Below are 27,599 nucleotides of genomic sequence, written 5' to 3'. Positions count from 1 at the left end.
GATGAGATCAGATCAAATCATCACCGTCAGTTATAGGATTGAATCCTACAAGTTTACGAAATGAAACTGAAGAGCGCTGTCCTGAAGAGCGCTGTGCAGGTACACTAATTCTGACTGGCTTCTAGACGCAAACTATGTGACTTAGCATTTTTCATGACCCCCTGCGATGGCTTAGTGGCCATGCTGGTCGGCTGCCGAACCCAAGCACAAGGATGTGGGATGGAACCAAGGCCGTGGTGGTCACGTTTTGATGGAGGTGGAACACAAAAGATGCCCACGTGCTGTGCAGTGTCAGTGCACGTTAAAGATCCCAAGGTACTGAAAACTTATCTGGAGCCCTTAACTGTGGTGTCTCTCATATCCCACATACCGCCACCACCGTTACCGTTTCTTTATGGCAGCAGATGTGGTTTGTTAACTCCCTTTGGATGTTGCCAAAAGTGAGCCATTGAGATGTTGCTTAAAGGGTCCCAGAAAGGGGTGTCTGAGGTTGGCAAAAAAATACTTGCATTACGTAGAGCATAGACCACTGAATGTTCATGCCGCGTACAATACATCAAAAGCGAGTAGATAATTTATAATACATTTTCAAAAACTGCTGCTCCCGAGCCTCGCGGCGACCAGCGGCGGTGAACTTCCGCCCGAATCTGTACTCATTACGTCACTTTAGTACTCTTTACGTCACCAGCGCAGGGCTATCATTGGTTCGCGGTGCCAACGTGAAATCGCACATTTAACAAACTAAAAGCTCTAGATGCTTCACATTCTTACTCTTTGCGGAACCATTTCGCATTTCAGCAAGGAGAGTTGTCGTTTATATACATGTTTACGCGGTTATTGCGTGTTGGGTGTCAGAAATTAGTACTGCACTTCAATGTTTTCGTCTGCTTGTACCGCTTGTGTCACTCCGCTGGCGCCGCCGTCGAACCGAATCGAGAATCGAGGTGCGATTTGGAGTCACCGCAGTACTGATTTCTGTCGCGACCTCCGTCGCATGCGCAATCAAAATGGACCGGCCGTGCTGTGTCGTTGGTTGCAAAGCCAAGATGTTGCCCTTCGGCACTGTCTGCCGAAAGATGGAAGTGAGCGAGCTGTCGTCGTCGTCAGGATTCAGCGCCGGATTTCTGAACGGTGTGTCCTTAAAAACCTGGCCGACGCGCCGCACCGATCGTCGCTTGCGAACTGCCGCCCCCACTACAAGCAGGGACACACGGAGCGGTGAGCATCGCTGCGCCGCTCTACCCAAGCTCCGCTCACAACCGGTGTCGCACTTCGCCGCCATGCAGCAATGCCTGAGCGCTGCTTGGGATGGTGTACAAATATCACAAGGCAAGATCGCCTTGTTATCAGAAATACTGCTCGAGCAGTGACAAAGCATGCCTGCTTATGTTGCGAGCTTTCGGCAACGGCACCGCTCGCGGGCGCTCCGGGCGACAAGCTCTGCTGCTGCCTGGCTGCTGTGGTCGTCGCTAGGCCTATTGCCTCTTTGGCATCGAAGCCGCAGCGGCCGGCGCTTCGGAAGTCGCATGAGCTATGATAAAAGGCTTACTCTACACATCGCTTTGCAGTCAAAAGCATCATCTCACAATAAAATAATAGTATGGTCACTTTCCGCGACTCCTTCAGCAGCGCAGCGAGCGGCGCCAGGCGAGCCGGACCCCACGTTGGGCCAGCGGCAGCTGCGAGACGGTTGTGGCAAGAAATTTGCTCGTATCACAGTCGTTACCTTTACCAGCAGCTCAGTATTGGTCAGCGATCCTCAAAAATGACACATTTTTCACATTTCTTATCACAGGGTTTATTATTTACGTCAAGAACACACTTTAGCTCGTTTTTATGACGCCGGCAGACGGGATCCAAGCTGGCCGGCCGGCCGGCATGCTCGGCGTACCTCACGTTCGCACAAGAAAATACAAAACAGCCATGATACCAGACAGGATGCTTCCTAGATTCGAGCAATGACAATATGCCTGTGCAAAAGTGGATCTTTCGGCAACAACACCGCCTGCGGCAACGCCGCGCGACAAACTGCGCGCTGGTCCCATGCTACCCTAGTCGTCGCTAGGCCTAGCTGGTTTCGGATCGAAGCCACAGCTGACGGCGCTTCGGAAGTCGCCTACGCTATAATAAAAGGCCTACTCTTCACATCGCTTTACTGTGAACTCGTCCCATTATAAAAAGATATGTTCGATTTCCACGATGCCTTCAGCAACGGAACTAGAAGACGGCAGGCGAACCGCACCTAGTAGCAGCAGCACCAAAGCGGCTGTGGGATTAAATTTGCTTGTATCGCAGTCATCACTTTTACCAGCAACTCGGTATTGGCCAGCGATCGTAAGGAATTATGCATTTTTGACATGCATCTATCCAAGGGCTTGTTATGGACGAGAACAAACAATACTAGCGCGTTTTTCAGTCACCGGCGGCCGGCATCAAGGCTGGCAGGCCGGCCTGGCGTGGCTCGGCCCCGAGCGCCATGAGGAGCGTGCTGTACGGCATCACGACGCTGCCGCTCTCCGCGCTCGTATTGGCTCCCGCTTGCCGTCGTTGCGTTTTCCACGTGCGGCTCGTCGTTGACATCCAGCAGGTTGGACGCAGGCGACGAGCTGCGATCGGTCATTACGACGTCGTTCACAACGGCGCGCTGCAGTGAATCGCACACACTTTTCGCACATATGTCCCCGCCTTAAGGCTGAAATCCCATTTCGGCACTCATCCGCAAAAGTCGTTCCTTCAGCTCGGGGTCCACAGTACGACAGAAGCCGCAGCGACGGTTGCAAGACACAGGTGAGCAGACAGCGGGAAAGTGAGCGAGCGAGCGCGTCAACCGGAAGTAAACAAACCGATCTCGTTGATGACGTATTTGTGGGCGGAGCATGGTCCCGGTCTGTAATCTTTATTTTTTTATGGTTCGCTCCGGTGTACGAGTTGAGAGGGAAAAGGCTGGTGGTCATTTTTAATAGCCGTTATCTCTGGTTCCACACAAGGTAGATCAAAAATTTTTGCGGTAGGATGATGGATCGTTCACTGTCTATCAATACTTCGACTTCTCTTTGCCTACATGGACACCGTTTCAGGGACCCTTTAACAGCACGCTATACTGGGCGAATTGGAAGTAGTTCATCTTGAAGACCAGCGCCAAAATTTTCAAAGCCTATTGCATCGCTAAGAACTTGGACACATGCATGGCAAAGCTGTCCGTTGCTCTATAGGGAAACGAGGTAGCATTCCTTGATAAAAGCCTTTTCTCTGCAATGTGATCCTTGAAGTTTTTCTTTGTTTTGTTTCGTTTTTCGCGCATTTTCACCTTATTTATTTCTAGAGTTTTTCATTAAACCTTCAGTTGTTAGTCAGCGCCCATGTCATCTTCTGTTTCATTGGTCCTTTGTCTGTTTAGTGCTGGTCTTCAAGATGGGATGTAATGGTCTTGGTGTCTGTACAGCTGCGACAAACAATGATGAGAGTGACACCAACGATGACGTTGCACGGGTGGCCCTTCTCCCCTCACGGCTCTTCCGTTGTGCAGGGCTTCCACCGCTACTCGACGGACAGCAAGTGGCACGTGCCCCACTTTGAGAAGATGCTGTACGACCAGGCACAGCTGGCCCGGGCCTACGCGGAGGCCCACCAGGTGACACACGACCGGCAGCTGGCCGACGTGGCACGCGACATCCTCTGCTACGTCGATCGGGACCTCAGCCACCCGGTCAGTGCCCGCATCCTGCCAGTGTCCGGATGTGAGAGGGAGAGAGTGAGGGAAAGCTGGGGGGGGGGGGGGGGTGGAGACAGAAAGAATTTGCTTCGATGGGACCATCTGAACAGACGAAACAGGCTCACAAAGGAGGCACAACACAAGCCTGCACCCGTCACCAACCTACTGTCGTGCCTTTTCTCTATGCCTCTGCAATTGTTCAGCTGGTGCCATCAGAGTTAAGCACCAGCTAGCTCGGTTTCAGTGAGCACAAGGACAAATACTGAGTTGCATTGATGGGTTGTCCTAGTCTGGTGCTCCTGGGATGGCAGAAAGAAGCTGTCGCTGCCCACTTTTTCAGTTCTCAGTGCCTTCCTGCACTAGAGCTGGACAGTGGTTATTCCCTTACATTGAAGTTGGGCAGTGACGCATGGAGGCAAGCTTTGCAGCGAAAAGCCACACTTTGCTGTGAGCCTCCAAATGACCTTGAAGCGACCTTGGGATAAGTCGTGGCTAGTGTTGCTGTGCACATATACCTAACCATGTGTGATCCACTTAGTGGTTCACCCTTGACCTTGACATCTGACCTTGAATTTTGATCTTGAAATTTGATATTGCAAGTTGTCGGCAGAGGCAGTGGGAAAGCCACGTGGTTACTGGACTACGTCTTTGAGAATTGCAGCAAGGTGCTTCTGATCATCCAGCGGACATCGCTCGCCGTGAGCAGGCTTGTCAGCGGGCTCGTTAGCGAAACAATGAAACTGGCTAGGGTAAACGAGCAGTGAAACCCCAGATGAATGAGAAGAGCAACTTGCCAAGAGATGGCGCAAAGAAGCTGAGTTTGCTGAGAATGTTGAGTTTTATGGCACATAGGTAGCTAAGGCCATCATGCGCCAGGATCATTTAAATGCTGCCCGTTAATAGGTTTTGTTGTGATTTTTTTCTTTCTTTCTTTCACTGCATTTACTGAATCCAAATGAAGGAAACCCCGAACTGTCCTGCTTATCTGCTGGCGACTCCGGTCGGCAGAGTTTCCCTTGGCACTGACCGAGCCCTTTGTTGTGGTTCACCTCCAGAGTGGTGGCTTCTACAGTGCGGAGGATGCTGACTCGTATCCGGAGGACGGCGCCCGCGAGAAGAAGGAAGGTGCCTTCTGCGTGTGGGACGAGCAGGAGGTGCGCCGCCTGCTCTCGGAGCCCCTGCCCAACTGCCCGGACAAGAGCATGGCGGACGTCGTCTGCCGCTACTACGATATCCGGCCAAACGGCAACGTGGACCCCATGCAGGTGTGAGCAGGGGCTGCCAGAGCTCCAAACGTGCACATAGTCTCAGTATACGAGAAAGAGTTGAGTATCGATTAGCCTAAGCTTTTCGGAGGCCCAGAGATTGTAACGCCACCTGTTGGCAAGTGGACAAACTTTTGGGTGCTATTGACAGCATGAGGGCTGCATGCGAGTGCTGTCCTGTTTATTCTATGGGCCATTGCTTGCATGAAACTTGGGGCAGTGAAATTTCGTGTTTCCCAGCAGTGTTGTAGGTGACGTACGAGTGAAGGCGTCAAGAGCATGTATGAAATCAGAGCTCAGCATTTCTTATCTCCAAATGCAGTTGGCTTCCATTAGTTCATTCATTCATTCATTTCTACTGTCAGCCCTGATCACTGGCTATAACAGGAGTGGGTAATGTGGTATACAAAATAGCAATGACACAAACATAGAAACGGACACAAAGTTCAATACATAAAGCATTCGGCACTTATACAAAAAATAAAACTCTTCCATATATTTCATGTAGACAATAAAACATTGTGCAGCTTATCTAAGAATTCACTAAGTGATTGTGAAGCTTAAACGGGACTGAAAATTTGTTCTGTGGAGTTTATAGCCTTTATGAAATACTTGATGTTCGCAGGACAACACAATCAGTTAAAATAACCCTGACATTCAAATTAAGCAAGGTCAGATTGATCAGAGTTCACTGTATTCCTACAGATTTCATTCAAGGAACTGTGTTCCTCACTTCTCTCATTTCTCTGGACAGGAAGTGCAAAGCTGAACTGGCGATGCCGAATTTCGCTCTTGATGGGTGATAAGCCAGTGTTGTGCAGGACCCCCATGACGAGCTGAAGCGCAAGAACGTGCTCATTGTGCGTGAGTCCAAGGAGTCCGTGGCCGCGTGCTTTGGTCTGGAGGTGGGCGTACTGGATGCCCTGCTGGAGAGGGCCAGGGAGGCCATGCTGGAGGCCCGCCTGCGCCGACCCAAGCCCCACCTGGACGACAAGTTCCTCACCTCCTGGAATGGTGAGGGGGCTGTGAAGAGAAGCTGGCTCTTTTGTTGGTTCACTTGAGACATGCTCATGAAATCTTCAGGCGCCAGAACCGGGGACAACAAACTTCTCCGGACGTTTAACCTTGTGGTAACGGGAATTTCACTAACAGCTGGGGTGGTGCAAAACCTGATGCCAGTCGAAGTGCTTAGTAACTCTAGATATATGAGCGGAGGTAGGGGTAGGGGAACAGGACAGGACTTCACAGCACACACCCATGCGTCATGTGTGCAACTCTACATCACACGTAGTCTCTCATCCATCCATGTAAGGTGGGCGGCCAGCGCAACAGGTGCAGCAAGGAAAACGGACATAGTGGAGGGGCACATGGATGGTGCCTGGCCACTTTGCCTTGTGGTACTTCTTTGCTGTCTTTCAGCACTGCAGCATGTGTGCATTTGGAAGAGTCTATTTTGTCTGCCTATAGCTTTCAGGAAGGTGACTGAGTTCTTCTGTCACTGAAGTGCTGACAGTGGGTGAAGGAGTGAATAGGTGTGGAGGTGGTACATTTCTGATGGTAATGATGGCGACAGTCAACTCTTTGAGTGTCAGGTTTTTTTTATAAGGTTGAGTGACACATCCACAAGGAGGGAGCAGTCTCTGTGGTTTGGACTATGTAACAGCGGCAACTTGTGTTCACAAAAGAGAGATGGAAAAGCAATGCAACAACTTTGGCTTGCCGCTAAGAGCGGTGAGCAAGGCCGTGGAGGCGTAGTGGCATGCGCATCGTAAATTTGATGCCCCGTAGCGGATAGGCAAGAAGATGATAAAAAAAGTTCCTTCAGTGTTACAACATATGGCAGAGCCACCCTTGCGAATGTGTGAACAAAGGATTGCAAGTATATGGGGATGCTCACTCACAGAGAAGCCTCCATCCCTTTCGTAAGTTGAGTGCTTGGGGCTGGCTGCCACCCAGCGACCATGGCCCTCCAGGAGGAAGGGGTCGGTGCGGTTGCTCCTTGATCCGCAACCTTCATCTGACAAACCCACTGGAGAGATGACAACACAAGCTTCTAGAAATATGCTACAGATGGCAGCACCACCCCAAGCATGCTAGCTTTATGTTCCAGCGCGCATTTTTTAATACGGAATGGAGAATGTACGGTTGAGCAAATGATACTCAGAGGGTTAAGAGAGGGTGAATCTGAATGGAGCCACGTGTGCTGAATAGGCATGTATCGTCTTTAGCTTAAAGAATGAATGTGAAAAATGCAAAAACAAGACAAAGGAAAGGCAATGAAATGTTAGTTTATACTTTTGACTGTGTGTGGCGCAAGACTTTGCTCCCATAAGTACTCTTTCGCCTGTCCAGGTGTCCACTGTAGCTGTTTGCGCACGCTTGGTCTGTCTGCAGTGGAACTGTGCCTCCTTCACGATGGGCTGCCTTTGTTGTTTCTCGCTGCAGGGCTCATGGTCTCGGGCTTTGCGGCCGCGGCTCGGGCTCTGGGTCAGCAGGCCTACCTGGACCGGGCCCTGAAGGCTGTGGCGTTCATCAAGGAACACCTCTACGACGCCGACCAGAAGAGGCTGCTGCGAAGCACCTACCGGGGCGCGGATGGCTCAGTCGTCCAAATGTGAGCACCGTGCATGCTTTGAACCTCTGTCTTGACTGTGTGGGCACAGGCAGAGTGTAAATAATATCGTGGAAGACGTCCATCTGTGTGCTGTCCTGAGTGCAGCTGGGTGCCAGTGTTCTCAGAGTACAAGGGAGAGAATGCCTGGAAAGGTGGAGAGGTTGGCCTTCTCCACTCTATGGTAAAGGGAAGCAAAGGGAACGAAGAGATAGTGTGTAGATGGAAGACAGTGATGTCCTAATATGTACAATAAGTTGCATACAGTGACCTGGACAACGCAGGTGACTATGCACACATTAGCTAGCACATGTCTCTCAAATTGGTATTAAAAAATTAAAGTGCAGTGAGGCGAAAGGCTTAAGTGCAATGTTGCTGCTTGTGTCACTGATGTGTCGTTAAGGTGTTAAGCTTCGCCTTTAAGAGTGGAAGGCGACAGCGTCTTGCAAGGCTGCAAGGGTGCAACTGACTAACCACAGAACGCCTACGCCCATTCGGCTCTGGGTAAATTGGTTTTTGAGGAAAGGAAATGTATCTGTCTCACCATAATGGGAAGGGAGGAATATGGGAGTGACACTGTATTCACTAGGCGCCTTTGTTCATTGGAAACCATCGAGCTGACATGGCAGAGTGGTTAGCGTGCTCGTCTCGCACTCCGGAGACCCTGGTTCGATTCCCCAACTCTACCGATTTCCTACTCGGTTTTATTTATTTATGTGGTCTGACTAGAATTGGTTAATGAAGCAATTAACTCAACTCACTGCCACTTACTTGGAGCATCACTGTACGATCCCTTTAATTGGTTGCATCGTTACTAGCCAAAGTACAATTGGCCCCGTTTGAGATTCGCGCACTCTGACGTCACGACCATTTCGACCAATTGAAACAAGATCAGCGTAGCTTTGGCGGCCACCTGAGGTCTCGCTTTGGTTGTCGGAGTGTTGTTTTCACAACAAAATGTAGTACGCATGTGCACATTGTGCATGTGCTAGACAATGCACATGCCTCAGAGTGCAAGGTTACAGCATGGACCAGGATGTAAAGGAAATCATCGAAGCAGCCGTGGCTTGGAATTAGGTTCATCTTGTGTTAGTGTAGTCTCTACATTTATGTCCTGTGTATCTTTTAAGCTGCTGCTTGGCATTTTCGTCAGTAATGCCCCGAGATGTGCTTCAGTGTTAGCAAACAAGAATTTGGAACTTGGTACTCTGTGGTGTCTCTACTAGTAAATTTCACAGGTTCTCTATCTTCCTTGCACCAGAGGTGCCCCGCCAGAGACGGTTTGTTCACTTGAAGACCGAAGCGTTTCTTCGCACCAGGGGTGCCCCGTCAGAGACGGTCTTGTGATCAGTTGAGATGCAGGAGTAAGGCGAATACTTGAAGATTTATATATAGATATTTACAGCATATACAAGTTCAGGCACTAGAGACAAATTAAACAGCAAAAAGATACAAAACAACAAAAAGGTGGAACTGGCTAACACTAGGGGAGGCCCCGGCGTAGCCGAAGATGCATAGCACCTGACCTTAGCTCAGAACGCCTTTTTCTGGCACCGGAGCCGGTTTTAAAGACCTCAAGGCCCGGCCCACATTTGGTAGCACCCAATCATTCTACACTCTTCATATGATTGGCTAATCAAGAGCATGGCCAGCCCTCCAACTACCGTAGGGTAAATCACCCTCTCCACCACAAAATAAAAACAAACACAAATACACATTCGTGCCAGCACGTGCGCGAATCGGTACTGCGGGGCGGGGGACACCCGTACTTCCCGGCTCATTCGCGAGCGGCCGCGTTCCGAGAAAGGAGACGCTCCGCTTCGAGCGCCCCCAGCCGCGTTCCAATGACCCCGCGTACACTACCAATCCCTTAAACTACTGCTTTTGTTTGTGTATGCTTGCTCTGTTAGGTTTCCTGAAATGCAAGGCCAACCAGCTTTAATGTCTACGATCCTTAACAAAACTGTAGTAGAGTACAACCTAAAAAAACATTTGGTAACACGGCATGATGGTGTTTGGCATCTATATTACTCTGCTGACTAACCACAACAGTAAACGAGATCAGCTTTTTAATGTTTGGCTACAGCATAATCCGGATGATAGGATGATACGAACACACTTGATACGAATTTTGGGATGATACGAATTCATAAAGTTTCCCAGTCGGAGTGCATTGTGTACAGTGTGTCGAATTTTGGATATTCCGAATGCACTTAGGCGCCCGTGAATGCGTGATGTGACATCGCGATTGCCGGTCACATATTGTATGCACTGTGAGTTGTGAGCTGTGGTCGTGCAGTTGTAAATGTATCCCGTCAGCTGTAAACAGATCTGCTTGAATGCATAGGATCGCAGTAGAATCTCAGAGGGTTGCGACAGCATGACATTTATGTCATGGAGATTCTGCACTGTATCAAACAAGCTAATGGCGTCAAAATTCTTGAGCTTATAATTTCATTTTGTGATTAGCTTCTTGCTTAGGTTACGTGAACAGATTTAACAACCAACTACCTTTTCATCACGGAGGAATTCTGCGTCGAGGAAAGGCTTCTCTCAAATCTCTCCATTATCATTAACCTTGCCCTTTGCCAGCTGCAGCCAGCTTATCACCACAAACTTCGTAATCTGATTCGCCTGGCATACTTCAAAAAGCAACAAAATGCAGTGAGAAAGTACATTAAAGCTGCGTAAGAAATCACCTAATTACACTTTAGAATTTAAGATAACTTTTGATCTAAAACCACCAGCTCAATTATGACTACATATTTGGAATCAGAAGAGAAAAATGCATCTGTGTGCCAGCATTTCATGAGGTGCCAGCCATAAATAAAAATGTCAGTTTTAAGACCCTCGTCTCCACTTAGGTGAAAAGATAATTGATTTCAGTCAAAACACAAAATGGCGCCTGAAAGGGATAAAGTGCTTGGAATGCAGTTGCATGGCTTCAGGCAGGGTGGGGATTATGTCTGCTGGTTTGGGTTCGTGCCACTTCCGGGCCCTCGTGTTCCACCGATCAGTTCTCTTTCCCCCTGTGTGCAGATCGCAGCCCATCCTGGGGGTGCTGGAGGACTATGCCTTCGTGGTGCAGGCCCTGTTGGACATGTACGAGGCGTCCTTCGACGTGTCCCACCTGACGTGGGCCGAGGAGCTGCAGGACGTGCAGGACGCCCTCTTCTGGGACTCCCAGGAGCAGGGCTACTTCATCAGCAGCGGAGGGGACCCCTCGGTCGTCCTGCGCCTCAAAGATGGTGCGTGGCGATTGCAAAAGAAATTCGGCACAGACACTTAGAGGTGCACTGAAGAGGTGTCTGAACTCGTCTTTTTACCGCCGGAACTCGATGTGTACACGTTCCGAGCGTTCTTGGAAACTTCGAATTATTGCCCTGCACGGCTAATTTCCCTGATTTAAATCGGATTAACGTCCGGCTCCCGCCTTTTTTTAAAAATTCCCCGCATATGGTGGAGGAGGTGACCAACGCATGGAGTGGCTTTCAGGCAGTCGCGTGGCGACTTTGCTTTCACTTTTATTGTTTTTTAGGTTGCTGTGAATAAATAGATCCAGTCAGAGACTACATAGCTGCAAATTAGGCCCACGGAAATAGAAATACACGTGGACTCTTTGCTTTCGCCGATCACTACGTATCACTCCGCGGATGGCAAAGCAGCAAGCCGCCATGGGACTCGCTGAAAGGTTGATCGACTCCTCCCACCGGCCGCGGGGAATTCACAACGAAAAGGCGGGAGCCGGGATGTTTAGCCTGATTTAAATTAGAGAAATCAGCCGCACAGGGCAAATTCGAAGTTTCTAAGAACGCTTGGAACATGTAGATTGAGTTCTGGCAGTGAAAATACGAGTTCAGATTCCTCTTCAGTGCACCTTTAAGACTGCTTACCTGTGAGAACACTAAAGCATTAAAGTGCTGAGTCACGCTACTTTGCAGAATGACTGAGTCATGACTATGACTACGGGGAATGACTATGCATACTTTGTGCAAACTCTGTACAGCTTGCGCTATATTATTTTCAAGTGCTGAGTCATGCTGTGTTGCAGAATGACTTACGTGTGAGAATGTGAAAGCATTAAATTAAAGTGCTTGAGTCACGCTACTTTGCAGAATGACTGAGTCATGACTATGACTACGAGGCATGACTATGCATACTTTGCACAAGCTCTATGCACCTTAAACTACATTACTTGTCAAGTGCTGAGTCATGTTGTGTTGCAGAATGACTAAGAGCCATGACTGTCATATGTTACACGTTTGCTTACATGTGTTGTGACCCTGTACACCAGTGTTCTGACATCATCCGAATTTCGAATGCTTTTGCATTATAAAACACTGAATGTGTTGTTGCCCACTAGGAGGGGGTGAAGCAAGATGATATGGATAAGAGGCGTCAGATAAGGGCTGGCGATGGTGTATGGTTGCCAGTCCATACTTTATTATGTTGCTGTTTCACTGAATAATATTGTGCTCATCAGCCTGCGCGCGTCAAAAAAAATTGGAACAGTCATTTGTGCTGGTTATATTGTCTCTAGTGCACAGTGGTTCTGCACCTTATGCTGTGTGCACTCCTCTCAGTGTTATTGGTTGCATCTTTATATTTCTGTGACCTTTTTACTTTCTGTGATGCTGTACCTTGATATGCAAGAAACACTTTCTATTTGTGTGAGGGGTTCAAATTGAGGCCTGTAGCTATGTTTTTCTTTTCCTACTTTCTTGACAGTTATCCTCTAGTGCGTTTATTTTTGAGGTATTATTTGACAGATTCGTATCTTTCAAGCCTGTACATGCCTACTGTCAACCTGTACGTAAAGAGAATTGAGCCTTGTCAAGCTGCACTTACGTTGACTTTTGCCGGTCTCCACTTTTCTCCTTCAGAGGTGAAATACAAGACTTTGAAGGCGGAAGCCTTTAATGCCTCATCGTTGTAAGCAGCAGTTGTCGATAGAAATGTCACGCTTTTCAATTGGTCGAAACTGTTGTGACGTCACAGTGCGCGAATTTCAAACGGGGCCAATTGTACTTTGGCTAGTAACCATGCAACCAATTAAAGGGTTGGTATAGTGATGCTGCAAGTAAAATAAATAAATAAAACGAAGTAGGAAATTGGTCGAGTTGGGGAATCAAACCAGAGTCTCAGGAGTGCGAGATGAGCACGCTAACCACTCCGCCATGCTAGCTCGACGGTTTGGAATGAACAAAGGGGCGTCTAGTGAATAGGGTGTCTTTATTCGCTCCCACCTCCCTTCCCTTATGGAGAGGTTCAGGTGTCCACCGAGATACGCGAGAGAGATAAATTTTCTTTAGCGTACATGGCGTTCTGTGGACTCCCTGGCAGCATTGCAAGACGCTGTCGCGTTCCACTCTTAGAGGCGAAGCTTAACATCTTAACCACACATCAGTGACACAAGCAGCGACACCGCGCTTAAGGCTTTCACCTCACCGAACTTTAGGTCAACAAAGCGCCCCCCTGAATTTTTTGATAAGATTTGGGGTTATTATTTACCTTACCCTTATGGCCTAATAACATGACAGAAAGGGAGTGGTCTTAATTGAGTTTAAACATGACACGAAACAGGCTGTATGTGCTCTGTGTGCCACCCAAAAACATGTTACAAGCGTGTTTGCCATGATGGCGTGCACCCTTCTCGTGCAGATCAGGATGGGGCAGAACCAAGCGCCAACTCGGTGTCCCTCAACAACCTGGTGCGTCTATCAGTGCTGCTGCACCGGAGTGACCTCCGTGAGCGTGCCGAGAAACTGGCCGCTGTGTACGGCCAGCGCATGGCACTGGTGCCACTGGCGCTGCCCGAGATGGTGTGTGGGCTCATGCGGCTGCAGGCTGGACCCCAGCAGGTAAGCTGCAGGCAGGGCAGAAGGTTGCAGTTTGTTGTTTGTTAACATGGGGCATATCTCTGGGGCACAAACTGAACAACGAACAAAAGGCACACACGTAATACACTACCCAGGTGAGATCAAGTCGAACTCATTTTTTGAAATAGCAAATCAGTCAGTTGCGAGTGAGCGCCTGTGCGGTGTGTTTTCGGTGTCTATCATGCATTGTTTAGTTTTAAGAGCATTAGTTCTTACTCATCAAGTTTCTAGATTTCATGGGATCTGCTACCATCCTGAGATCACAGTGCCATCTGTGGCAGCAACTAGAAAACAGCACATCTCGCGTTGAGACTTGTAGCGCCATCTACAGTAGCATTGTAGAAACAACCACTTACCGCATGCCAATGATGACGTCACGGTCCAGTATGGTGGATAGAGGTGGAATTGTGTGAGTATGATGTCAGGGGACGAAATGGAAAAAGTAGCCTAATCATGTAGCAATACATCACATGGACAATAAATGGCGCTACCGAACAGCTAATGCTCGTTACTTCGTCTTCCAGATGGTAGCGGCATTTTTTTTGCTCTAAATCTATCGCATACTTTAAGGCAAAGCAACTAGATCCCAAGCCAAAGTTTTGTTGTTTATTACTATAGTGCCTGCAGCACTGTCGGGCAGCTTATTGCTGTATGTGCTTTTTTCCATCATCATCAGCCTGACTATGCCCACTGCAGGCCAGAGGCCTCTCTCATATCTCTGCAATTAACCCTGTCCTTTGCCAGCTGCCGCCACCGTATCCCTGCAAACTTCTTAATCTCATCCGCTCACCTAACTTGCTTTTTCCACTCTTCTTTTTTATTGTTCCTGTTATATTGAGGAGACCTGATTTTTTTTTTACTTGTAGGGCAAGATTTGCATTACTGCATTGCTCTTTATGGCCATGGTTGTGATAGTGTTTTTCTAAAACTATCGCACTAGGTGGCTAGTTGGACTCACAATCATGGGCATTTTGTGGATAGATGTCAGCCGTGAAATTTTCAATTTTCGGTTGTTGCTAACTGTGCATGTGACTGCTGTATCTGCCGTGTTGTTCTGTTTGTGGACAGAAGAAGAGCACAGTTGATGTTTAATGATTTTAAGTCTGAAGGAAAAGTTTTCATTCTGTGATGGCCTTTGGATCTGTGTGCTAAAAGGGCCTGATAAGTGGAAAGCAGGCAGAATGCATTCTAACATGGGTGTGGAGTGTGTACTAATAGAGCTTGCATTAGAAGGTTACGAAAAGTTGCACTGTAAGCAGCCCCCAGTCCTGAATCTCACTACACATTCCTACATCTAAAACGACTAAAACAGATGTCCTTGTGGGTGTTGAGCGCCCACCACAGCATTTACACTTTAAGCACTAATACGCCTATGTGGGAGTAAGGTGTCCTCTAGCACACTTCCTTTCATAAAAGAGTGTTAGAAGGCAGTTTACTCCCTTTTTTACTCCCTTCTGATTAGAGTGTAGTATGTATTGATGCGCTACTTTGCTTGGAACCACACGCAACCACATGCAAGGTAGAGCTGCTTTTTGCAGTTGATGCAGCATGGTATAGCAGGCAGTGTGCGCCCATTGACATATGGTGGAAAGACTACAGCGACCATAGTATGAAAGCTGTGTAAGGAACATGAAAATAGGAGGCACATTGCTGGAACAGACCTGAAGTATAATGTGGTGTCGTGGCTGTCTCGTGTCGCGTGCTGCATTCCATGTGGCATTTTTTTCAGTAGTTCATAGCCGATGAAGATGGAGCATGGAGAAACATGATGGTACACAGAACTGAACTCCAGCTTTATTTCAGGAAGTTGCCTTGAAGTTCAGCACTTAATGTGTCATGTTTTTCTGTGCTCCATACCCATGTGCTACATGCTGCTGGAAAAATTATGCAACATTATGCAGTTATACAAATTACACGATCATGCTGTTGGAAAAATTATGCCTTAGAACTTTGAGCCCAAATCTCTCGGAGGTTCACCAAACATGTAAGAAGATGCTGCATATCACTGCTAGGGGTAGGTGCATTCAGAAGGGACTTTTGTGCCTTTCACTCAGCGGTTTAACCCTCACCCATTTTTAAGCTTCTGAAAGATGCCGACATTGTAAGTAAATAGCGAGTTACCAGTAAACACCATTTAGCCCTATGTCTGATGCATATGATAGCCTCCATTGCTTCTTCCTCATAAAGTGAAATGTGGCTAACCCAACCATATCACTTGTTGCTGAACTGAGATCTGGAAAATGCTAGTTTTTTTTACCTTCTACGGTACCTGGTAAGGTGCTTCGCATGGTACATTGTATGGTTGGTTGTGTTGGATGCAGTTACTTGGTACCTCATGGTACCTGGTGTGGTACACTGGTACACTATTGTTTTGCACCTGCTGCACAAATTTGGGTGATATTCATTTGTTGGTCTAAAAAAAAATATTCAGCTCTAGCTGTCGTTAGAATTTTAGCACCATTTTAATTGAGGTCCTCATTTTTAGCGAGGAGCGCCGAGTATTTGAAAATTTAAAAATCATCAAATTTATTTAGTCGGACTGAGAGCTCTGTAACTGAATTTCTGACAGCTATTGAATAGCTGCTTTGGTTACGGAGTTACAGACTTTCTGTAGTTGAAATTTCAAAATTTTGAAACGTGTGGTAAAAAAATGTACAGTGAAGGTCAAAATCCTGTGTCCAACAGTGAGTATGGAGTTTCATTTAGTACATGTGTTTCGGTTGGTTCAGTGAATGTCAATATTTTGTTTTGATGCCTTGTGTTTGGCAGGTGGTCATTGCGGGCCCAAGGGACGACGCTGGCACAAAGGAGCTGCTGTCATGCCTGCGGAGACACTTCCTACCCTTCGTGAGCATCATACTGGCAGACCAAGACCCCAAAAACCCACTGCTCCAGCGGCTGCCGGACTTTGGCACATACCGATTGGTTGATGGCAAGCCAACCGCATACGTCTGCCACAACTTCGTGTGTGCAAAGCCAGTCACAACCGTGGGCGAACTTGAGGAGCTCCTGGCTGCCAGGCAGGACGAGTCCTGAGAACACGGGCTCAAGACGCAGTCAGCAGTTGTTTCATCATGGACTGCATGTTTTTCTTATCCTTGTTGCTGACCTTGACAGATGTATGATTTGTTGTCTCTAGGAGTGGGAGAATAAAGATTCACTCTTGTCGGTTTGTGGCCTGCTTGGATTGAATTGTCCCTCACTGAGAGGCAGCAGACATTTTATTGTGTCAGAGATGCTCAGCTTGGTTCATCTTGAGCTCACTGGCATGTTGCATGTCAACATATGTGCTGCTTGCATATGGGCCTCAATAATAGTGAACGCGACATTGGAAGCTGGCAACAACAGGTTTAGGTTCATGGGGGGTAGGTTTATGGGGTGCCAAAACAACTTGGGTTATGAGGGACACGGTGAAGGGCTCCGGAAATTTCGACCACCTGGGGTTCTCTGGGAGTGCTCTGACATAGCACAGTACACGGGCCTCTAGAATTTCGCCTCCATCGAAGTTTGACCAGTTATAATAGCGGCTTTATTCAGCGCGCAAGAACAAGAATTTTATTCCACAAGAACCCCGCAAATAACACCTCGACCTCGGTGTGCAGTGCTGTGGTGAATATGCTAATGCGTTGAATTAAAGCACTGCAGATTGGGAGCACATTGTGACCACCGATTGCAAAAGCTCGCGAAATTTGCGGACAATAAGCTTGTCTGGATCTGCCTACCCCCTTGCCCGAAGGCACTCGAAGAACGCGTACAACTCTGCACTAAAGTCCGTTTATGAGCTAGGGGCTTTACTTTGCACCCATGAATATTCTCAAGAAACCAAAAAGCCGCTGGCGATTTCAATGATCATCGGTGTAGACAAGTTCTAGTCAACAAGCGCTTTGCGACGCTGCTTGTACCGTAGAGTGATCCCAACTCTAGTCACAGCATTTGTGAGCAAGCTGAGCACTGCACGGGAAATAACGTAAAGCGCGCCATTTCGAGTCATTCAAAAAGGTCGTATGTGCTAACGGCGATTTGCAGCGGACTGTCGTCGTTGTCGTCCATTGAGGTCTAGCGATGTCACAGAGGCCTACGACATTCCGCACAACGTTGATGCGAAAGACAGACGCAAAAGTGTGCTTGGTCGGTTCAGGAACGAAGCACGAAGCAAATAAAATATGCGCGGCTTTCTCATACTATGGCGGCGCCCAGTTTATAAAGGCTTTTAGAAAGCCGGTCACCATCTCCCCAGTGGCGCAATTGGTTAGCGCACGGTACTTATAAGACAGTACTTGTGAGTTATGCCGGGGTTGTGAGTTCGAGCCTCACCTGGGGAATGTTTTTTTTACTGCAGGACATGCAAGGTTCCTTTATTTCTTAGTAATGCGCTTAGATTTACACACTGAAAAGAAACTTTGAAAGGTAGCTCCTTATTTTTACTTCTATGACAAAGCAACTACTGCAACTGCGTAATACTGCGGTCCGTTTCGTCATCACGCTGGATGCTTATTTTGTACCACGCAGCGTGGTGAACTTGTATTTTTGGCTGCTTTTAAACGTCGTTGAATTTCTGCTCATTCCGAGAATCTTCTTTTGCGTGTGTCGCGCAAAACGCAATTATAGGCGACAACAACAACAACAAAAATTATGGTGTCATTAGGGTTTCTACGAATTCGCGAAAGTGTATTGGTTATTTTTTTTTAATTTGTGCCCCAGGGAAACCATACGAAGGCAGGGAATCGAACAGTGAGTTGACTTTAATCTAGCGATGCTGTAAATCGAATATGCAACTTCTCAAGGGCGCCGAGAACGACAGCGGCTTATGCTCCGAAAGATGCGGTACCTCGCGCTTCCCGCGCTTTTTGTTCTTTGCTTTTTTATGACGTCACGCATCCCACAAGGCCACTTTGCGCGCGCTCGCACCGCTGCCAGCTCTAAGCCTATCCAATCTGATCCGAGCCAAAGAACGCAAGTTGGCCGCCATGGCGGAAATCATAGCCCAATCCGTATCTGAAGACTACTCAAGCCACCAGGCGCTGGTCGCGCACGATGGTGAGGTCGAAGTGCCGACCGTTTATGAGATCCGTTTCGCCGACGACCCGACCGAAAGCACACTCCAAAGGAAATGTGAGTAGCGACGACGTGATCCCGAACCCCCGCTCCCCGCAGTCCGGCGCCATTTGCAACGGCTACCCTCCCCGAATGTTGCGCGAAGACCCACATTCGTGGTCGGTGACGGTCGCCAAAACGTAGCCTCTCTCTGGCTTGCCAGCTCTGCGGGCGTCTCGTGTACTCCGTAGCGGCTAACGGTCGCAGCGTAGCGCACGAAATTTGACTCCCCGGGGCGTGCCTGAACTCGGTGTTCGAATCTGCGATGCCTGCGTCGTGTTGGCGCGTGACGTCTCGTTCTTTTCAGGGTCGCCCGCCGTCACAGAGCAATTCATCCTGCTCCGGCACGAAAAGCGGCGCTTCTTCAATGGCAAGAGGAATACGACCAAGGCGCTGTACCAGTAAGTGGCTGTTGGGATTCCGTGCTAGCTTCTCCCTTGACTCGCCTCGCAAGTTCGATGGCGCGTAATGTTGACCCTTGCTGCGGTGGTGATTGCAGGCAGATCCTGGATGAAATCGGCCTCGGGGGTGTCGTGACCGCTGACCAGGCGCGCAAGAAATGGAACAACCTCATGGCCAAATACAGAGTGGAAAAGTCGGAGATCGTGAGTGTGCTGGAGTCAAGTCCGTGGCGAAATGCAATCTGGCGCGGAGGTTTTGTGCCTGCTTTCAGAGTCAATTCAGCCTTTGTTCGAGCGGTGGTTTTGTGCCTGCTTTCAATTCAGCCTTTGTTTGCGCGTATTTGAGCAAACGCTAATATGCAGGTGAGACTGTAGTATGTGAAATTATGGGCTGCAGGAATATTCACGGTCTCGCTAGCTACTTGTGCTGACGCTAGTTACGTGTGCTGAGTCAGCCACGCCGTGGTTTCGCTTTCGTATAAACTAGTTGCGTTACTTTCGTACGAGGATCACGTGACACAGTTCTAACTTTGAGGGCTTAAATACTGAAGTTTACGGTCATTTTTAGGGTCTCGTTCCGTTGACCAAGGTTTACAGTGTTCCGACCAATGGCAAGACAGTTTATGCAGTTGCTGCATTTGCCTGTTAGCCTTAATTTTCTTCAGTGCAGTGTTTAAAAATGCGCAGAAATCGGAAAGATGTCATTGAGTTACACTGTGTTATCATTCTGCTCTTCATGGAGGCCTGATGTGTGTCTAGATTGCTGGTTTGTCACGAAAGTGGAGGGATGGGCTGGACTTGTTGTGGAGGTAATAAATGCAGAATATTGGGAGACTGCACAGTGTTGTAAGGATAACAAACAGGAAGAATGCACCAGCAAAAGCATTCACCTGTGGCCTTTTTTCTTTTCGTTCTTGTAGCACCTTCTAGTGAATGAATGCTTGTGTTGCTCAAACAAACAGCACTTAAGTGCAGAGCCTAGGAGCAAAAGAGAAAAAAAAAATAAATGAATTTGTTGGCTAGCTGGTCAGTGTGGTAAAAGAAAAATTAATTATATGCAGCTCCTCAGGGTTCATATGCCAAGTTAACTGTTTTGATGGGGATAAAATTGGGATGTTGCAGAATTCAGATACAAAGAAATAATGCCGGCATTCAGGGGAGGCAAGTGTTGCATGCTTTTATCATTGATTTGTTCTCGTTGATAATGAGTTGCTACTGCATGCTTTGGTAAGCATTTATTGATTAAAGTATTGTCTACTGTCTGTAATTTCGCATGAAATTGCAACATAGTCTTTTGTGTACTACAAGCTTTATTTTTGGTTGTGGAATGTGTTGCAACATGTATACTAGCATATACTTCTGACATAGGCAGCACTAGATTGAAGAGCATCAGAACGAAGTAATGGGAACAGCTTCTATATCTGGAATCCCCTTATCGGAGTTGTGTGTAGTATATGTCCTTGCTGAGAGTGGCTTTTCCTGCAGAGAATTTGGTCACTTCAACAAAATGCCCTCACGGGTGCTGTCTGTCACATTTTTAAACAATGGAATGTATCCCATTCTGGGTCTAGGCAGATGAGTTAAGCTTTTTAACAAAACAAAATAAAATTCCACTGTTGCTCTGCATTGGCTGCATCCTGAGAGTAGTCCCATGAAAACTGCACTAAATGAAGTTCGCAAGATTTTGGTGCTTGGATGTTTCCTGGTAGTTGTTGCTTTGATAGAGGAGAGCTGCGAGACATTCTAATTGGTGTTCATGTTAGCAATGTGACATTTGTTTCTGTGTGTGTGTTATAATGGATTCCACGTGAGAAAAAGTAAAACATTGCAAGCTGGGGATGGCTAGTTGGCGTTGATATTATTACAGCAAACACATGATCTCCTGGTATTTTGGGACCTTCTTTAAGCTCACTTTTGTGCTTAATGGTGACGTTTGTTGCTCATATGCCAATAAACCGGTGGGGGTTTGGCATTGCAGTATGGGTACTGCTTCCTCTTCACCTTGTGTGGCTGGACACCGCCGTGGTGGCTCAGTGATTATGGTGCTCGGCTGCTGACCCAAAAGACGCGGGTTCGACCCCGGCCGCGGCAGCTAGAATTTCTTTGGAGGAGAAATTCTAGAGGCCCATGTAGTGTGCGATGTCAGTGCACGTTAAAGAACCCCAGGTGGTCGAAATTTCCGGAGCCCTTCACTACGGCGTCCCTCATAGCCTGAGTCGCTTTGGGACGTTAAACCCCATTAACCTTAACCTTGTGTGGCTGGTGTGAAATGGAAGGTTTTTCATTTTGCTTGAGCTTCCCGGCTGTGCAAAGTCTTAGCAGTTGCTCACCATAGCAGCACGTGCGTGAGGCTGTGCTCGACTGAAAACCTGTGCTGCTTTTCTTTTCAGTTGGTTTTGCCTGCAATAACCTCTGGTTTGGTGCGGGCTTCGTTTCACGTTTATTTTTTTAATTTTTTTTATGTACTTCTTGAGTTTGACAATAAATGGGCACCTGCTTCTCCGTCTGAGACTATTCTCTGAAGACATTGTGGTGTGTGTGTTGTGTTTGCAACGGCAGTTGATGAAGCCACCGCCTTGTGTGTATGCAGGAAAAGAAGGAGCGTGAGGGGGACCCTGTCCCTGAGGGCCTGGTGTGGCCCTACTACAAGCTCATGGACACGGTGATGAAGGACATAGATGGCACCCTGTCGGTGCTGATGCCCTCGCCACAGCCGCGCGTCCAGTTCCTGCAGCAGCGCTACTCCATCCCCAGCATCCAGAGCACCGCCGACGGGGAGACGCTCGTCGAGACAGGTGGGCAAGAGGTTCCATTTGGCCGAAACCTTTTGGGAGCAAGGTCGGTAGGGATAATGGGGAGTGCGGGTACCTAGGCTTGGGGAACAAGCTCTTAGTAAGCTAAACTGGCTTTGCAGTGTAGCCCCGTGTTCATCACTCATCTGTAAGGTTGGCGAACCTGCAAAGAAGAAGAAAAAGGTTCACAAGCGGCAACAGGTTCCACTTGGCCGAAATCTTTTGGGAGCAAGGTCGGTAGGGATAAGGGGGGATGCGGGTACCCAGGTTTGGGAAGCAAGCTTTTCGTAAGTGAAACTGACTTCGCAGTGTAGCCCGGTGTTCATCACTCATGTGTAAGGTTGGCGAACCCGCGAAGGAAAAGGTTCACAAGCGGCAGTTTTGGAGCAATGGCGTTCAGAGGAGGAGCATCCTCATCTCAATAACAACAAAGAAACAGCTATGAGGGTTGTAATAAAAAGAAGGGAGCTACAACAGCTGGAAACAGCACTGTGGTTTATCTGAATGAAGTATGCTTCATTCTTTGTCTTCCACTAGAATCCATAGAGGGATACTTCTTGTAAAAGCCTTTATCAATTAAGTCTCTTTTCTTGGTAAGTGTTGCCTGTAATGCCTCATCGTTGTCGACAGAAGGTTGTCAGCAGCCGCCGCGGTGGCTCAGTGGCTATGGTGCTCGGCTGCTGACCCAAAAGACGCGGGTTCGATCCCGGCCGCGGCGGCTAGAATTTCTTTGGAGGAGAAATTCTAGAGGCCCGTGTACTGTGCGATGTCAGTGCACGTTAAAGAACCCCAGGTGGTCGAAATTTCCGGAGCCCTCCACTACGGCGTCTCTCATAGCCTTAGTCGCTTTGGGACGTTAAACCCCATAAACCAAACCAAACCAGAAGGTTGTCAGCAGAGGTGTCATGCTTTTCGGTTGGTCGAAATGGTTATGACGTCAGAGTGCATGGATTCGTAGTAATGGGGTCACCCATGGATGCCTGACGCCCCCTTTTGGAGCAGATGACAACTAATAGAAAATAGTTGTCCGCTCTGACGGGGGTGTAAGGCGTCCGCCAAACAGTGCGTCAGGAAAGGCTTTTGCCTTGCAGCTCTTTAGAGAGCCAAAGTGCCCCCCGAATTTTTTGACAGTAGGCACTGAAAGAGTGAAATCTCGGATAGTAGTTGAAAAGAAGGCTTGAATGCATACCCCCTAGCCAATAACGGCATCCAGAATATCTCTGCACGTGTTCTGGGGCGCTTCATTGCCAGTTGCCTCCTCCTTTGCTGGTGTGGCAGCGAAGGTGATGTGAAAGAGTCAAGCGCCATTATAACAGCACTGTTTTATTGTGCGGCTAAGTTCCTGTGTGAACTCCCAGTGTAGGAGATGTGTTACTGTGGTGCTCTCATTGTGCGAGCCATTTTTCTGAGCCAGGACTCCCACTTTTTTCACCACAGAGGTCTACGAGCCTGTGGAAGGTGGCGCAGTGCGGGCGCTGCAGTCATTGCCAACGCCGCTCGCATCGCACCTCAACTCTGCTGCGCGGAGGCGGATCCGCCGAGAGATGACGTTTGAGGAGCGCCTTCTCAAGGCCGTTGAGGCGGGCAATGAGACGCTCGACAAGGTTAGCCGCACTGTCGAGAATCAGGTGAGAGGCCACTGCGCTGCAAAGCTGTTGTGCAGTCAACTTTGTTTGCTCGGAGCACAGAGAATATCTTGGAAGGCACAGTCCTTGTCGAAAGTAACCGGGAACCAGGCAATGGGGTTTGATTCTCGGTTGTTTAGAGGAGCCCTTGCAGCATCCCTAAATATCAAAAGGTCTGTAAAGGTACACTCTAGACAGAAAGGAGTAAGCAGGGAATAAGCTGTCCTCTTACTCCCTTAAAGGGGGGGCGCTAGAGGACAGCTTACTCCCATATAGGCGTATTTGTGTTTGGAGTGTAAGGATAAGGTTTCTCTTTACCTTACACAGATTTAAAGCATTAGTGTGCCTTAGGGACGAGGGTCTTAAAACTAACTTTGTTATTTGTGGCTAGAGTCTCATGAAATTTTGCACACAGATGTATTTTTCTCGTGATTCCAAATGTGTAATCATAATTGAGCTGGTGGTCTTAAATCTTACAAAGTCTAGAATATAATTAAGTAATTTCTTACGCAGCTTTAATGAACTTTCTCATTATTTTTTGTTGCTTTTACTTACATGAAATCATAGCCAGAGAGTTCCCATCCCCCATGACATTCTTCATTTTTCTCTGAAAGCGTGTCATCCTGATATTCTATGTCGAGAGTGAAAAGTTGCAGTATTTTACACTGCAACTCGTTAAGGTAATTGTAAATTGCTATCTATACATGGCCTAAACAAAAAAAGTAAGAATGTCATCGGGTATGGGAACTCTCTGGCTATCAATTTATGTAAATAAAAGCAACAAAATGCAGTGAGTAAGTTCATTAAAGGTGCGTAAGAAATTACCAAATTACACTCTAGAATTTAAGATAACTTTGATCTAGGACCACCAGCTCAATTATGACTACATTTTTGAAATCAGAAGAGAAAAACACATCTGTGTGCAAAATTTCATCAGATTCTAACCACAAATATAAAGGTCAGTTTTAAGACCCTCATCCCCCCTTAAGGAGGCCGCCTGGTCTTGAAAAGAGAATTTTTGTATTTTTGTGTGCTCGTTCTAGATGTGCCATTTAACTTCATGTAAAACAATTCTTGAGCACTTATGTAATTTTTATGCAAGTAATTTCCGAAGAGTTTTGGAGAAAATTTGCTGTGGGAAACTCGCTGAAATGTATGCCACTGGGCTCTCTTGGTACCAAGGAATGCAATAAGGGTAAAATTATCATCCTGGCTATCGTAGAACTTGAGTTATAGGGTACTGAAGCTGCCACTTCAGAAACAGGAATACACACTTTTCTTCTCATTTCTGAAGCGACAAAACCCTATAACTTAAGTTCTATGATAGACAGGAAGCCAATTTTACCCTTATTGCATTCCTTGGTGTCAAGAGAACTCAATGGCATACATTTCAGCAAGTCCGTCGCGGTGGCTCAGTGGTTACGGTGCTCAGCTGCTGGCCCGAAAGACGCGGGTTTGATCCCGGCCGCGGTGGCCGAATTTCGGTGAAGGCGAAATTCTAGAGGCCCGTGTACTGTGCGATGTCAGTGCACGTTAAAGAACCCCAGGTAATTGAAATTTCCGGAGCCCTTCACTACGGCGTCCCTCATAGCCTGAGTTGCTTTGGGACGTTAAACCCCAATAAACCAATAAATAAACCAAACATTTCAACAAGTTTCCCGCAAGAAATATTTTTCAGAGCTCTTCACAAAATACATGCATAAAAATGGCATACATGCTGAAGGAATTGTTTTACATGAAATTGAATGACATATTTAGAATCGGCACACAAAAATACACATTCCCTGAAGATTTCTTGAATGTGACTTCATTAATAAAATAGTTTTTTTCAAGACCAGGCTCCCCCCTTGACTGCAACATGGCTAGGAAACGAACACCAGTGCCCGGTTACTTTCAGCAAAGTTGGTGCATGCATGGGGTGAAGGTTCTCATTTTGGCAGAAGTCCTCGTCTGGTAGTGTGTTGCGCAAAAAAAAATGAAATGACTGATCACATGACTGCATTTCATTCGCTACTTTCGTAGCGAGATTCTTCTCGGTCATCAGAATGATAGTCCACTTTAGATTTTCTGCATTGACTTGGTTCTTGCTGCAAAAGATGAGAGCCTGCCCAGGTAATATGTGGTATAGCTGTTTTGCTTGCTTGCAGTTTGATCCATTTAGTAAGTGTTCCGTCATATTTGACATGGCTTTGCACTGTTGTGGGTTTCTCGCTGCAGTTGTCGTCACAAGAGGAAGCAGATGTTTTGAAACTATGTGAGGGTTGATGGAGAATACCTAAGTAATTTATGATTCGCTGATGACATTGCCTGCTAAGCTGCTCAGGACATGAGCTGCAAAGCATGATCAATGAGTTAGACAGGCAGAGCAGAATGGTGGGGCTAAAGATTAACATGCAGAAAACCAAAGTAATGTTCAACAGCCTAGCAAGGGAACAGCAGTTCGCAGTTGGTAGCCAGGTGCTGGAAGTAGTAAGAGAATATGTCTACTTGGGGCAAGTAGTGGCATCTGATCCAGATCATGAGAGGGAAATAACTAGAAGAATAAGAATGGGGTGTAATGCATATGGCAGGTTCTCCCAGAGCATGAATGGCAGTTTACCAATATCCCTCAAGAGAAAAGTATGCAACAGCTGTATATCTTACCGGTACTCACCTATGGGGCAGAAACGTGGAGGCTAACAAAGAGGGTTCAGCTTAAGTTAAGGACAACGCAGCGAGCTATGGAAAGAAAAATGATAGGTGTAACGTTAAGAGATCGGAAGCGGGCGGAGTGGGTGAGGGAACAAACACGGGTTGATGACATCCTAGTTGAAATAAAGAGGAAGAAATGGGCTTGGAATGGAAGATAACTGCTGGTCCTTAAAAGTAACGGAGTGGATTCCAAGAGAAGGCAAGCATAGCAGAAAGCAGCAGAAAGCAGCAGAAAGCAGCAGAAAGCTAGGTGGGTGGATGAGATTAAGAAGTTTGCAGGGATACGGTGGCCGCAACTGGCGAAGGACAGGGTTATAATAATTGGAGAGGCATGGGAGAGGCCTTTGCCCTGCAGTGGGTGTAGTCAGGCTGATGATGTGGGCATGCACACGGTTTAGCACGTTAGCTATGAACAGAGCTTGAAGGCTGGTGTTGCAGCTTTAGAGAAGAAAGTTGGCAGGAATAAGCTGTGAGGAGTTAAAACGTGAATTCAGAATGATCCTAAAACATACATCTGACTGTCCTGGCTTTCAGCTACAAGGAATACCTTTGGTATTGTTGCAGATTTTAAAGGTATCTTTTTCTACCATGGCTTCTTTTGTGTGCCATGTCAGAATATCTAGAAATGTCAGAGAAAGAAATGGCAAATAAATGTCAGAATACCTAGAAAGAGCAAAGCAAACGTACCATGGCGTTACATTGATGTGTGAACTTCCATTGAACGGCTGTTACTTTTAATTCCTTCCAGGGGAACGCTTTGCTGTCCGTGCTTCAGCGGCTGGCGGATGAGATCTGCAAGACTGCGTAACTTCTCGGTTGTTACCACAAACACCACCACCACCACCTCTTAGTGCCAGCTCTCGACGAATGGGGAGGAGAGCTGGTCCTTCATCTTTTCCTGGGGCATTAAACGCACGTTTGTTGTTTAGAGCGGACGGCAAGTCATCCCGCCTTCTATGCACGTGCACACGAGAGCATCACTACTACTGGCTTGAGCATTAAAACTCATTGTTGCTGATTCACGCTTATGCGAGCAGGTTTTTTTATGAATGCTGTTTCAATGAGCCTCTGTTTCCCCACTTTGCGGGACGCTCGTTTCCGATAGGGGACATCTTTATGACAAACAGCTCCTTTGCAGAAAACGATGTTAAGAATTGTAAATAAACTGGTTATGGCATACACTGGTGTTGTTGCAAGCTTTCTATCTTTTCTGTTGGCAAAAGTGGCGAGTTGTGTTTGTTGGTTGTGACAGAGGGGGTTGTATTGGCAGAATGCTTTTCTTGGACTTTCTTTGTCGAAAAATAATAAGGGTTGCTGCTGTTTTTTCATGCAAATTTCATACTTGGGGGCAAGACGGTCGCACTGAATTTGTCCTTTGATAGGATGGCATTGGAATGGTTCAATCGTTGAAATGTGCCTTAGCAATTTGTTGGAAGGGCACTTAAACTAGCCGCTCTTGTTCTCATGCATGCTTTCATTGTCAAGGTCTAGTGTCGCCTGAGAGGAAACTGTGTAGGAACCCTTTTCTT

General features: G+C 47.4%; 2 protein-coding genes and 1 non-coding gene across 9 annotated transcripts in view; all 3 read left to right on the top strand.

Annotated features, from left to right (window-relative positions):
* Positions 1-16,639, top strand: part of LOC149347376 (spermatogenesis-associated protein 20) — a 28,471-nt gene extending 11,832 nt beyond the window's left edge. For all 7 annotated transcript variants that reach the window (XM_089587023.1, XM_089587022.1, XM_089587021.1 and 4 more), the window contains exons 7-13: positions 3,527-3,706; positions 4,768-4,977; positions 5,799-5,991; positions 7,423-7,591; positions 10,628-10,836; positions 13,250-13,449; positions 16,237-16,639. In XM_089587023.1, coding sequence (XP_089443149.1) covers positions 3,527-3,706; positions 4,768-4,977; positions 5,799-5,991; positions 7,423-7,591; positions 10,628-10,836; positions 13,250-13,449; positions 16,237-16,503 — 1,428 coding nt within the window. In that variant the 3' untranslated portion in view covers positions 16,504-16,639. The remainder of the gene's footprint in view (positions 1-3,526; positions 3,707-4,767; positions 4,978-5,798; positions 5,992-7,422; positions 7,592-10,627; positions 10,837-13,249; positions 13,450-16,236) is intronic.
* Positions 16,640-17,697: 1,058 nt separating this feature from the next.
* Positions 17,698-17,789, top strand: TRNAI-UAU (transfer RNA isoleucine (anticodon UAU)). The gene is given in 2 exon segments: positions 17,698-17,735; positions 17,754-17,789. It is a non-coding gene; the product is annotated as a tRNA-Ile (tRNA).
* A 599-nt stretch (positions 17,790-18,388) lies between these two features.
* Positions 18,389-27,251, top strand: LOC149347374 (uncharacterized). The gene is made up of 6 exons (XM_089587019.1): positions 18,389-18,579; positions 18,869-18,962; positions 19,061-19,166; positions 21,553-21,757; positions 23,192-23,382; positions 26,819-27,251. Exons 1-6 carry the CDS (start codon positions 18,435-18,437, stop codon positions 26,876-26,878), a joined length of 801 nt encoding a protein of 266 aa, XP_089443145.1. The 5' UTR covers positions 18,389-18,434; the 3' UTR covers positions 26,879-27,251.
* Positions 27,252-27,599: the final 348 nt, after the last annotated feature.

The sequence above is a fragment of the Amblyomma mixtum genome, chromosome 4 (assembly GCF_055824585.1).
Source record: "Amblyomma mixtum isolate Tamu chromosome 4, ASM5582458v1, whole genome shotgun sequence".
NCBI lineage: Eukaryota > Metazoa > Arthropoda > Arachnida > Ixodida > Ixodidae > Amblyomma > Amblyomma mixtum.
The sequence above is the reverse complement of the archived record's forward strand: the minus strand, read 5'-3'. Positions and strand labels throughout refer to the sequence as shown.